The 13,410-nt window shown below is 52.9% G+C and overlaps 1 protein-coding gene across 3 annotated transcripts in view; it reads right to left on the bottom strand.

The window, feature by feature from the left end:
- Nucleotides 1-13,410, bottom strand: part of KIF17 (kinesin family member 17) — a 44,295-nt gene that overhangs the window by 9,662 nt on the left and 21,223 nt on the right. For 2 of the 3 annotated variants that reach the window (XM_072750971.1, XM_026012067.2), the window contains exons 7-11: nucleotides 13,096-13,243; nucleotides 10,911-11,479; nucleotides 9,913-9,999; nucleotides 8,675-8,844; nucleotides 6,973-7,204 (exon numbers count right to left, since the gene is read on the bottom strand). In XM_072750971.1, the coding sequence (XP_072607072.1) occupies nucleotides 6,973-7,204; nucleotides 8,675-8,844; nucleotides 9,913-9,999; nucleotides 10,911-11,479; nucleotides 13,096-13,243 (1,206 nt within the window). The remainder of the gene's footprint in view (nucleotides 1-6,972; nucleotides 7,205-8,674; nucleotides 8,845-9,912; nucleotides 10,000-10,910; nucleotides 11,480-13,095; nucleotides 13,244-13,410) is intronic. The other variant, XM_072750973.1, reaches the window with a different exon arrangement.

Raw genomic sequence — 13,410 nt, 5'->3', positions numbered from 1 at the left:
TTAAGAAGTGTTCCCTTCTATTTCACAATTTTTAAAAAAATATTTTTTAGGGCATTTTACCCAGGTGGCTCAGAGGTTTAGCGCCGCCTTCAGCCCAGGGCCTGATCCTGGAGACCCAGGATCGAGTCCCACGTCGGGCTCCCTGGGTGGAGCCTGCTTCTCCCTCTGCTGTATCTCTGCCTCTCTCTCTCTCTCTCTCTCTCTCTCTCTCTCATGAATAAATAAATAAAATCTTTTTAAAAATATTTTTAAAGCCAATAGTCTTCATTTTACAAATAAAACTTAGTGAGAAGACACAATGGAACAGGATACCCCACAGAAGAAAGCAAATAAAATAACATACCTAGGTGTGAAATTAACAAGATATGTTCAAAGCCAATGGGGGGAAATTTATAAAATATTCTTGAGTGACACCAACATTGATCTGAACTAACAGAAGATATACCACGATCCTGGACAGAAAAATCCAGCCTCATGAGGGTATCAATACCTTCAAGTTAACGTATAGATATAATGTGATTCCCCCAAAAATTCCACGAATTTTTTTTCTGTACTTCTCTCCCCTTTTTACTGTTGCCCTATAGCCCAGTCATTTATATAATTCATTTTGAAAAAAAAAACAAACAAGTAAGAATATACAGAAAACCTGGAATAGAAGATCATTGACAAAAGATTAGCCCTATGAAATTATAAAACATATTACAGAGTCCCTGATCAGAAGAAGTAAAATCAAGAAGATTGTCTTGATTTGGATTTCCCTAAAAACAAAGGCTAATAGAGAATTTAAAGGCAGTGATTTACATGAAAAATGAAGCCAGGAAACTTGGTAAGGAAAAGACAAAAGTGAGAATCACTCTAAAGGTGTTTTATATAAGTCATTGCTGAAGGCAGTGGGAGCTAGATTCCACTGGTTTCAATGAAAAACCTTACACAATGCCTCCTAGGAGGGCATCTAGGGCATTTGTCTGCTAGCTTCTAGCTTCCTATTGATTAAGGGTTGCCACTGAGGGGTGAAAGGGATCAGAATATGGTACCCCAAAATATTCCACTTTGGCATAAGAATTACTTTGAGCTGAAGGCAACTGAGAAACAGCAGACACAGATAAAAAGCTCTTTACCCTCCCCCATTTGCCTAAAAGCAGGACATAAAGGGCATAAATTTCTCTTTGTGAAGGTATTCCTCCTCCCTTCTCTCAACAAGAGGGGTGGAACTGCTCTTAATCACTGGAGATGATGCTAGATTTATCATCCCAGTGACAGCATCAAGAGGAATCTGCATAATAAACCTTTTAAAGAACACTTATCTTGCATTAATTTCCCCCATATATTTACCTTCCCACAATTTGCTGCCCCTAGAAGCTCAAAATACTTTTCTTTTGACACTTCACCACAAGTTTATGGCCCTTTGTTAAAATAGTATATAAGCCTCCAGGTCTATCTCTTTAGGGTTTTCACTTCCTTCTCTTGAGACCCCCATACGATGTAAAAATATTAACATCAAATAAAAATTGTATATCTTTCCTCCTGAAAAAAAAAAAAAACCCAAAGTCCCTAAATATCAAATAAAGTGGTTGGCACTGGTACATGAATAGAGCAAGAGAAATTAGTAGCAAAATCAGAAATATATCTCTAAATGGTTATAGAACTTTAGCTTTCAATAAAGGCAACAGCTGAAGTTTGTGAAGAATAAATGGACTATTTGAAAACAAAAAGTTTCTCCTAGGAAACAAGGAGAGCCATGTGGAACAGATAAAATTGAATCAGCTCCCCACACATGCACCAGGATAAATTCCAAGTGGATCAAATTTAATGTAAAAAGAAATAAAGATGGGCTGTCTGGGGACTCATTCAGTTAAGCATTGACTCCTATTTCAGTTCAGATCATGATCTCAGAGTTGTGAGATCGAGGCCCATCTTGGGCTCTTCACTCATGGGGAGTCTGCTTGAGATTCTCTCTCTCCCACTTCCTCTATCCCTCACCCCACTCACTCTCTCTCTCTCTCTCTCTCTTTATACTTTTTAGTATAAATGAATAATAAAAAAGAAAGTAACTATCAAGTTCTAGAAAGAAACATAAATGAACTTTCTCAACTGTGACTACAAATCTACATGCAATGATAAAAAGTTGATAATTTGACAAAATAAAAAAATTCTCTTGTCTAGCAAAAATACCATAAAGCATAGTAAAAATACAAATGCAAGTGAAATAGAAATATTTCCAATATCTTTCACAGATAAACAGGTCACACACCAAGGAATATTGATATTCCTAATATTAGTTAGAATACTCATGCTGTTAAGGTTTCTACAAGTGGGGAAAGGAGAGGAAGCACCACCTTACAGAAAAATGGGCAAAAGATGTGAACCCAGTTCAGAGGGAAAGAAGTGCAGTCATCCCTAAAACATATGAAAAAATGTCTCAGCCTTGCTCAACAGTAAGAAAAATGCAACCTGGCGAGGCTATAAGAAAGCACACTCATACATGCTGATGGAAATGCAAAAGGATTCCCCTCAGCACCCCCCTCCACCCAGGGAGAAGCTGGCAACAGCTATCCAAATCACATAGGCATTCACTCTGTCTCAGCAGTCCCAGCTGGAGGAATCAATTCTAAGGAAACCCACCCCAAATCTAAAAGTAGTGTGCACAGATTATTCACTACAGAGCTCTTTATCATAGCAAAAGCCTGGAGACAACCCAAATGCCCATCAGAAGAGAGCTCCTGGAGGGGCATCTGGGTGGCCCAGTGGTTAAGTGTCCGACTCTTGATCTCAGCTCAGGTCTTGCTCAGGGTTGGGAGTCCAAGCCCCGCATTGGGCTCCACGCTGGGTGTGGAATCTACTTAAGAAAAGAGAGAGAGAGAGAGAGAGAGATGGAGCAACACGTGGCTATAAAAAGGAATGAGGACTATTTCTAGAGACTGCTACCCAGTGACCTCCAGGACGTATCATTATGTGAAAAAAGTCTAGGCAGAGGAAAGTGTGTTTGTAGCTACTTTGATCTAAGAAGGGAGATTGTATATACACGTATGTACATGTGTGGATGGCAGATTTGTCCACACACACATATTTGCTTATATTCAAAAACAAAAGCTGGGGTGCCTGGGTGGCTTGGTCAGTTAAGTGTCTGCCTTCGGCTCAGGTCATGATCTCAGGGTCCTGGAATTGAGCCCCTTTGTTGTCGGACACCCTGCCCAGTGGGGAGTCTGCTTCTCCCTCTCCCTCTGCCCCTCCTCGCTGCTTGTGCTCTCTCTCTCTCTCTCTCTCTCAAATAAATAAATAAACAAACAAAGTTCTAGATACCTGGCGATAATGGAAGCTACCCATATCTGAATCTCTCCAGGGAGACCCTCTAAAACAACACATAAAACAGTGAGAGAAAACGAAACCACCCTCCGTTCAGCCTCCACCAGCAGGTCCAAAATACCAGAAGTCCAGCAGACTGGTGGGCCCGCCCCACAGCGGGGATGAGTGGAAAGCACCCAGGAAAGAGTGGAAGGGGAAGGGCAAGGTGCTGGAAGCAGATAAAATCCCTCCCCAAGAGAGAAAGCCTCACTCTGAGTGGGAAAATACTGACAACAGATCTGATACTGTGAAACCAATGGAAGAGACTGGAATGTGAGTCACTCTCTCCAAGACGAACCTTTCTCTGCAAGTCTCTATAGAGACCGAGGGGTTAGTCTCTGCAAGGCACTGCTTCTGGGGGGTGTTTAGATGTGGGAGACCCCTTGAGGTGCAAAATAAAAAGTCCTACAGAAACAAGAGAAAATCACAGGGCACCTGGGTGGCTCAGGTGGTTAAGCGTCTGCCTTCAGCTCAGGTCATGATCCCAGGGTCCTGTGACTGAGCCCGTCCTCAGGCCCTGCTCAGAGGGGAGTCTGCTTCTCCCTTTCCCTCTGTCTCTCCCCCCTGCTCATTCTCTCTTTCTCTCTCAAATAAATATTTTTTAAAAAAAGAAACAAGAGGAAATCACAAAGGACACACTGAGCCCTCCCATCTGGAGAGAGAGAGAGAGAGAAAGAGAGAGAGAGAACCCAAAAAAAAGTGAGAACAAAATTTGGAAGGAAGGTCTTGACCCCTATGATTTCCACCCCTTGGTATGTGCCTGTGACTATGTTCCCTTACACAGCAAAAAGGACTTTGCAAATGGAATTGAAGTTATTAATCTGTTGGCTTTAAAATGGGGGAGATTATCCTGGATCATCTGGTGAGCCCAGTGTAGCCACACAGGCTTTACACAGGGGAGCAGAGAGCCAGGCAGAGGACAGGCATTAGAAGAGATGCTTCAGAGGAAGGAGACAGGAGTCAAGTCAGAGAGCTGAAGCCTAGGAGCGGCTGGCCCTGGCAGTCTTTGAGGGGGGTCATGAGCCGAGAAAGGTAGGCAGCCTCTAGAAACAGAACGAACCCCAGCAGACAGCCTGCAAGGACTTGGGAACCTCAGTCCTACAACCACATAGAACTGAATCCTGTCAACAACCCGAATGGCCCTGGACATGGATTCTTCACCAGAACCTCTGAAGGAAACGCAGCCCTGCCTGCACCTTGGTTCCAGCCCTCTGGAATTCAAAGCAGAGGAACCAGCCATGTTGGAGCTGGACCCCGACCCACAGAACTGTGAGATAAGAAATGTGTGTTATTTTAGGCAACTCCATTTGTGGTGATATGCTAAGTACACAGCAGTAGGGGATAGTCTATTTAACACTGCACTTCCCTATATGAACAGAAGAGCATGCTGTCGACTGAGCAAACCCAGCCAGCCGTCCAAACCTTCACCTCTGCTTTCAGCTGGTACTGAAAATGCAGAAACACAAGACACTGCAAAATAAACAGAAAAGAGGGGCACCTGGGTGGCTCAGCCGGTTAAGCATCTGCCTTCAGCTCGGGTCATGATCCTGGGGTCCTGCTCAGCGGGGAGCCAGCTTTTCCCTTTCCCTCTGCTCCTTCCCCAGCTCGTGCTCTCTCTATCTCTGTGTCTCTCTCAAATGAATAAATAAAAATCTTTTTTAAAAAATGAACAACAACAACAAAAGAACAGAAAAGAGCAGAAGTAGCTAATCAAAGCTACTATAAGAACCAGGAAATGAAAATCAACACTTCAGCAGAAGAAAATTCTCCCCAAAGCACGAGCACGCAGAACCAAAGCGTACCCCAACATCCCGACGTGAATACAATTTCCTTAAATTCACACGTAGGAACATTTCAAATCAGCAATCCAAAAGCCTTAAAGTGGAAATGGACAGAAATAAAAGAGATGTAAACTGGGACCTTAACGGAACTCCAGAAATAATTCTTTTTCAGACTTAGGTGCATAGACCACATTAGAAGACGTCTCAGGAAGAATAAGTTTGGCTGAAAACATAAAAAGGAGTATTAAGGGATCCCTGGGTGGCGCAGTGGTTTGGCGCTTGCCTTTGGCCCAGGGCGCGATCCTGGAGACCCGGGATCGAATCCCACATCAGGCTCCCGGTGCATGGAGCCTGCTTCTCCCTCTGCCTATGTCTCTGCCTCTCTCTCTCTCTCTGTGTGACTATCATAAATAAATAAAAATTAAAAAAAAAAATTAAAAAAAAAAATAAAAAAAAAATTAAAAAAAAAAGGAGTATTAAGAAGAAGCACGAAAATACCCAAGAAAATGTAAACATGACAGGGGTTCCAGGAGGAAAAAAAGCATCAACTTCTGCTTTGGCGAGATGCTTGGGTTGGCAGCGTCAGGCGGGGACAAGGGATGCCCTGCGGCCGGGCAAGGGGACATGCGGGGCCCAGAGCCCCCAGGGAAGGGGATGGCAGCTCCTCCTCTGTCTTGTCCTCACTCCCCGCGCTCTGTCACACTGCCTCCCTTCCGCTCCTGGTGCCACTAACCTCACACTCAGCACCAGCCCCTCCCTGGGCCCGGAAGGCTCTTCCTTCAGGTCAGGCATGACCTGGCCCCGCCTTTCCTAAGGTTCAGATCCCACCACAGAAGTCACCGCCTCCTCCAGGAGGACCTCCTGCATCCCCTCAGGTGGCCCTGGGAACTTCTGGGGTTCTGTTAACGCTCAGTCCCCCAATGTGGGTGCCAGTGTCATGGGAGCGTGCATTCCGTGCAAGTGAGTTAAGTTGCACACTTGTGATGTGCACATGTGTATACTTAAATCAAAATGAAAAAAATAAAAAATAAAGCCACTGATGTGGGAAACAAAGGCAGAAAAAAATCATCGAATTTCCTTACTGCCTGCAGCCCACTGACAAGTCCTCGAAAGAGGCCGAGGGACATTCCCCTAGGGACTCAGCCGCCTTGACGGTGACACTTGGCTAAGGGCGAGAGGCAGTCTCAGCCCACTCCCCCCACCCCGGGATCCTGTGATCTACTTTAACACATAAAAATCCCTTTGGAAACTTCCTTTTTCTCTACCCCGGCCAAGATCCTGTTGGCAGTCATCCCCCAAGCATATGTCCCACCGACATACATCGGAAGGGTCTCAGGACTCGGGTTTTGTTACACCGTCGTGAATGACCTCTCCCAACAACAGCCAGGCCCCTCCAGGTCCTGGAAACGTCGCTGCCAAAATTCCTTAGAGCCCACGCTGTCCCTAACCCCCTCCCCCACCTCGAGTGTAGAATGGGCCATTCCTCATGACCCCGCGCAGCTCCTCCTGCCCGTGGGTCCTGTCCCCATGCTTTAATAAAACCACCTTTTTGCACCCAAGACGTCTCAAGAACTCTTTCTTGGCCATGGCCTTCAAACCCTAACGTCTCCCCTCCATCACCATCCTCCTCTAGGATTCCCTTCACAGCACTCTCTGGCACCGTCGCTTATTTCTCCGCTGTGCTATTTGTCACATACATGCTGCCTGCACAGCAGATACGTCTGTCACTGTGACTGCCTCCAGAGCCAGCATGGCACACAGCAGGCGCTGACTAGATGCTGGCGCGGAACAATGAATGCACTTGGGCATGGGGGGGGTGCAGGGGGTGCAGGGTGGGCTGGGGCCTCACCTTCCTCTGCATCTTCTCCAGCAGCTTGCTCTTGGCCCACACCTCCTCCTGGATGGAGTCGTAGACGTTGAGCAGCACCCAGTCCCCGCTGTCCTCGTCCGAGTTCTGCAAGGCCGCCACCAGCTGCTTCTTGCGCTCGTCTGCGTACCGCTTCCGCCGCTTGTGCTTTTCCTTCAGGTCCTTGTTCTTGGCCTGCTCCCCTCCAACCACCTGCTGCTCCAACAGCTGCAGGCTGCCAGCGCAGAGAAGAAGGCACACGTGACAGCATCTGGCTGTCACTGTGCGCTTGGTGTCCAGAAGGATGTCGTGGGGTCCTTGCGACAACCCCTCACAGACGTGGACGCAGGCTCGGAAAGGGGAGGCCTCTGGCTGGGGTCAGGATCGGGGCTCCGAGCAAGCCTGTGAGCTCATCGGCACAACAGGACGGGCCCAGAGCCCGCCCGCCACCTGCCACCTGCCAGCACGGGCCTCCCAGAGCCAAGGGTCCCCACACCCTGCGTGACCAGAGCAGCCCTGGGGGGGAAGGCTGTGCAGTGCACCAGGGCACCGTACCTCACCCCCTCCCTCTGCAGCCCCCCACCCGGCTCACTCCAGTGCTCCAAGCTGCTTGTTCTCCCAGCAGCCAGGCTGTGCCCCCTGTATCTCAGAGGCCACCTGGGGCATCTGTCCTGCAAACCGCATTCAGGTGGAGCTGAACAAAGCTACCACGAGACACGGAAAGTGGAGGCCTCTGCGAAGCCTTCCCTGCCCGTGCTCCAGACCACCCCCTGAACACGGCCACGTGGGCCCAGAGTTCTCTCGGCGCCTGGCGCTCGGCAGGCATGGTCTCACTTGGCCCTCACGACGAGCTTCTCAAGCTGGGGCTCTTATTGTCACCCGTTTTGTAGATGAGAAGTTAAGGCACAGGGAGCTTTAGAGTTGGCCCAGGTGGTAGAGGTAGGTAGGGTGGGGGCGGATGGGAGCCCAGACAGTCGACTGGCTTCTCAGGCTACGGAGGCTGGTCCTCCCTGGGCCTGGGTAGCTGCCTCCCCTCAGACTGTGGGCCCTTGAAGGCCAACGGGGCAGCTCACTCATCCTTGCATCCTGGTTTCTGGCAACAGTCCCTGCTCGGTTCGCACGTGAACTGTGGCCTGTGGGACTGAGTCTACCGCGGCTCGGAGGCGGCTGACCCGCCGGCCAGGGACTGTCACAGAGGTGGGCCTCACGTTATTCCCATTTACGGGAGTGAGAATCAAGGCCCAGGAATGGTAAGTGGCTTGCACAGAGTGAAGAAAGCCCAGCTCCCCAGGCGGCAGCCTCTGAGGGGGTCGGGGAGCCTGGTCCCTAGGGGGAGCAGGTCTCACACCCGGGGTGGGGGCACTGCAGGCTCGCCGGGAGCCGAGGGGAGCCCGCACCACCCGCCCTGGGAGTCCTGCGAATGCCAGGCAGACAACAGTCCCTTCCCTCTCTCCCGGAGCGGCTGCTCCCCCAGCAGGTGCCGGAGGGGTTGGGGGCACGGTTCCCCGAGCAGCGCCCTGGCCACCCGGCTGACTAGCACCGTCCCCCCGCTCCCGGAGCGGATCAGGGCCTCTTGGGCCTCATCAGGAGGGGAGGGAGTGGAGGTTCAGTGGAGAATCTGTGGACACCCCCGCTGCTGTGCCCAGGACACAGCGCCCTCCTGCCCTGCCCCGGGGTCCCACCCGCCCCGAGCCCCAGCACTCACCGGGCCAGCACCCGCTCCTGGTCCACGACGGGGAGCAGCTCGTCGGTCAGCACCGCCACCTCCACACCCACACTGTCCCTTCTCATGCTTGTCACGGCCAGCAAGGGCTCAGGCGGAGGCTCCAAGGCCACCGCGGCCTGGGCCGCCACTTCGGGGCCCTGGCCAGCCTCCTGCGTGCAGAGAGAAACCAAGGTGGAGGCAGAGAGGCCGGGCCCCCCGGACAGGAGCTCACGGAGCCTCCATCCCCGAGGGCGGCATCCGGGCCCCTCGCGGCCTGGGACGGGTCACTTCTGCCTTGAAGGCACCCAGTTCTACAAAAATGCACCCAATCAGGTTCCCACTTCCACCATTTCCTCCAACACCCCAAAAGAGTTTCCGTCTTGCTCTCCTGCCCCTGGGGACCCAGGCTCCCACGGCAGCTACGCCAATTCTCTCCAAATAGAAACCACTCGCAGCCCTTCCCTGATCAGAACCCTTTCGTGGATTCCCAGTGCGTTTGCGGTAAAATCCAGCTTCTCCCGCGGCCTTCGGGCCCTCCCTGCCTCCCCCTGCCTCCCCTGCCCGCACCCCGTCCACCCTGCTGCTCCCCTGGCCTCGTTGGTCCATTGCTGAGAAAGTCCAGACCCTCCCAGCCCTGAGACTTCGGCCCGTGCCACCCCCCGCCTGATGCTCGGCCGCGGCCCCTTCTCCCTGCTTGGGGCCCATCTCAGTGTCACCTGACAGCCAGGCTGCCCCTGGCCACCCCATCTCCCATCTACTGAGAGCCTCGAGGGTGCCAGCTCCTACCCCGTGATCCAGTCCAGAGGCTGGCACGTAGTTCTCTCTCCACACATGTGGGTGGATTTAGAGCCCTTCTCCTGTTCCCTGTGGCCTGTTGTGTTTTCTTAAGCAGAAGAGAAGAGGAAGGGGCTCTCACAGGACCCCGGGGCTTCCCTGCCAGCACCTCGGGGACCCCAGCCCCTGCCCTGTTGCCCTCACCCTCAGCACACGCTGGGCCTCCATGCTTTCAACAGGCTTCCAAGGCCAAGAAAAGTCTGAATATTGCTGAATAGTGGCCTCTCAATCACATCAATAATAAGAAGTAATAATAATGCTTTGCAACAGGCCAACTCAGATAAACTGGGGCCGTCGTCCCATTTCGTGGGAGAGGACATGGAGGCCCCAAGTGTTACAGGAAGACCCAGGCTCCTGGGAACTCCTCCCTCGACCCGAGGGTCTGGCCCAGGGGAGGAACTCACAGTCTTGGGCAGGAGGCAGGCAGTTGTCTCAGCTTCAGACCCAGTGACATCAATACCAGGCCCCAGCAGATCGGTCAGGGAAGGGTGCTTGCGGGAGACAGGCCGGGGTGGGGGAGGAAGAGGGACAGTGGGCCGGAATCATCCTCCGCTCCCTGTCCTCCCCCCCTTCAGTGCCCCAAGCCCCAGGGCCACCACCTCCTCCTGCCTGTCACCGCTGAGGGGACCCGTGGGGAGCAGGGGCGAGGAGAGGAGAGGACAGGGAAGAGAGAACTGAGAACCGGGGAGAAGTGTGCTCTGGGAGCGCCGCCTGCATGACCTCCCATGAATCACGCTCAGCACCCCCAGTTTGTAGAGAGGAACCAAAGGCCCAGAGAGGTGACTGCCCAAGGTCACAAACTATGTGAGGGTAGAGCTCGGGTTTAACCCTGGTCTGTGTGGTTCAAAGACCTGCGCTCTTTACACACACACATACACACAGGAAAGGAAGCAAAGCAGAGGGAAAGAACAAAAGGGAGAGAAGCAGAAGAGAATTTAAAACATAAAAGAAGGTGGAGAGGGGAGAAGCAGCTGGATCTCTGGATGGTGCCTGGAAAGAAGCTGCCTTCCTTCCCGCAGACCCCAGCCTGCCAGGGCAAGAAGGCTGACCAAGGCCTCCTGGGCTCCTCCAGGCCTGGAAGCTCGGTGTAACCATGGCAACTCAGCACAGCCCCCAGGTAGGTGTCCCTCCACCGCAGAACAGGTGGCCACCTGGCAAAGCCTCCTATCTCCATCCCTCTCCCCTGCCGATTTACAGAGCATGAGAGAGCTGCTCTCTCCCGGACCCCTGAAGGCCAGTTCCCGTGAGCCTGCCACCACCAAGCCAGAGCCACTGCACAGACGGTGGGGCTGGTGCCAGAGCAGCGGAGGCTGGACGTCTGTGCATGCCCAGGGACCTGTGTGCCCCCAGCTGAGCTCTGCCTGCTGAGTTTCTGTACAGTGTCCTGTGTGACATCAGTTACCTGCGAGGGGACCTTGGGTCCACCGGCCTGCAGCACCTCCGTCCCGGCCACCGTGGAGGAGAGCCTGGCCAGCTTGGCTTCCACCTCGGCAAATGGGTCGTGCAGGCTGGGGAACAGCTCCAGGGCCGACGCCCGGGGCTGCTGCTCCTCCTCCTCCTCTTCCTCCTCCTCCTCCTCCTCCTCCTCCTCCTCCTGGGGGACAGGCCCCTCCTGCAGCGGCTCTGCGGCCTCCCGGTGGAGGCACCAGTTTGGGAAATATCTGCCTTTGGCCTCCGCCTCCTCCCGAGGCCCGGGGAAGGCCTCGGACATGGAGGTCTCCTCGAGCCCGGACGACTCATCAGACCCCAGAGACAGCTCGGACTTGGAGGTCTCCGCCTTGGGCAGCTCCTCGAACCCGGGAGAAACCTCAGTCTTGGAGACGTCCTCGCCGGGCAGGGTGTGCCTAATGGAGTAGATCTCGGGCTTCACGGCCGCCTCATAGTGGAACGCCGGGGAGTGCTCAGACCTGTTGGCAAACTCGGCCCGGGACATGCCCTGCGCCTTGAGGACCTCCGCCTTCAGGACAGCCTCTGCGAGTAGAGACTCCCTTTAGCTCCTCATGGAGTGGGATGAGCAACCCCCTGGGAGCTGGTCCCAAGTGTGCCGTCTCTAAGGGACGGGCTTAAGAGTCAGGGCCTCCCAGGCCCCCAAATACTGGCCTCCCATCTCCTCGATCAGAACTCAGACTCTGTCTCCTTCCTCCTCTTCCAGGAAGTCTTCCCTGACTGGCACCAGGAGCTCTCCATCCTCTGGCCTCCATAGCCATTAGTTGCTGGGCTCTTCCCACCCTGCCTTGGGGCTGGTCTTAACATATAAGGTGACTGCCCTGTGGGTCTTACTGCCTCCAAGGCTGAGAGCTCCTGATCAGCAAGGAGACAGCAGCACCCAGCTCAGGGCTCTCGTCCACAGGCTATGCTAGATCCATGGGAGTTAAATGAACACTGTGGGGTAGCCCCGGTGGCTCAGCGGTTTAGCCCAGGGTGTGATCCTGGAGACCCGGAATTGAGTCCCACATCAGGCTCCCTGCATGGAGGCTGCTTCTCCCTCTGCCTGTGTCTCTGCCTCTCTCTCTCTCTGTGTCTCTCATGAATAAATAAATAAAATCTTAAAAAAAAATAAATGAACACTGTGGATGAATGTTACATCAAATAAAATCACCCGGAGGCCTAATATCCAAACAGGACTGGAGGCACACTGTGAGGGGCAGAAAATGCCAGAATCTACCCTTCCCCTGTCCTCTGAGTCAGCCAGAGTGGACTAGGCTGCAATCCCACAGGCCTCCTCGGGGCTCCCAGCTCACGGGCATTCCCTCCATCCACTTCTTTGTCACTGTGGCCTGGGCTCCCCTGAGAGAGTCCTGACGCTCCCTTTGCAGAAAGAGGACACCCAGTCCCTAGAGCTCAGCAGCCTGAAGCTCTCCAAGCCTCAGTTTGCACACTGGCCATGTGAGGATTCCCCGTGTCCTCGCTCACTGAGGGAGTACCCAGCACACAGCACCCGGCACACAGCAATGCCCGATAAACGGTCCCCACGATGTGACCGATATCGTCCTCATTACAAGATGGATTTTACAGTATTTAGGTGAGTACCAGGAAGTCGGAGCTGCCTGGCAGCACAGGTGTTTGGATGATATTGGTAGGGAGGAACATTCCGGAATGTAAAAAACACGACGAAAACCTTCAGCTAGGTGAAAGTCCTTGTAATAATTGAATCCTTATTTTGGGATGTGGTTGCTTTGGTAACAGGCGGTCTCAGAAAGGAGAGGAGACCAGAAGAGGCAGGACCCGGGGGAAGGAACTTACCTATGAAATATGGGTGATACATTGTGAGGCTAGGGCAGCCTCGGCTAGGGCCCAGCCTGCGGCCAAGGTTTCCCGGGTGCAATGCTGTGTGGATAAGAACACTGCCTGGGGCCCAATCCTGACTCGACTCTACCAGCTGTGTGACCATGGACAAGTTACTCACCCTCTCTGTGCCTCAGTTTCCTTACCTACCAAATGAGGATCATTGTGGTAGTTGTCTTGCGGGGCTGCCATGAGGCGCAACTAGAACTGAGCCTGGCGTGCAGGAAGTGCTCTATAAACATCAGTAAAATGGGGAGGGGAGCCGGCCGGCCACCCTCGTGACAGCCGGGCCGGGCACCCACCTGTCTCCTTGCGCAGGTTCTCCTCCAGCGTGGACACCTTCACGTCGTACGAGTTGCGCATGGCAGTGATGTCCTCCTCCAGCCGGGCCCGGGACTCCTGCTCCGCCTCATAGTCGGCCCTCAGCCGGGCCAGGCGCTCCTCGTACTCCTGGGCGGGGGGTGGGGGGGCAGGGGGGACACGGGGGTTGGCAGCGTCACATCATTCGGTTCGCCTCCGCTGTCAATCAAACAACCCGGAAAATACCAAGAAGTCAAAAGAATAGAGTCAAAATTTCCTACACAACACGAGGACCATATTGGCAGGTAAAGACCCTT

Source organism: Vulpes vulpes, chromosome 2, assembly GCF_048418805.1.
Source record: "Vulpes vulpes isolate BD-2025 chromosome 2, VulVul3, whole genome shotgun sequence".
Classification (NCBI taxonomy): Eukaryota; Metazoa; Chordata; class Mammalia; order Carnivora; family Canidae; genus Vulpes; species Vulpes vulpes.
Note: the sequence above shows the minus strand (reverse complement) of the source record. Positions and strands in the feature narration are given on the sequence as shown.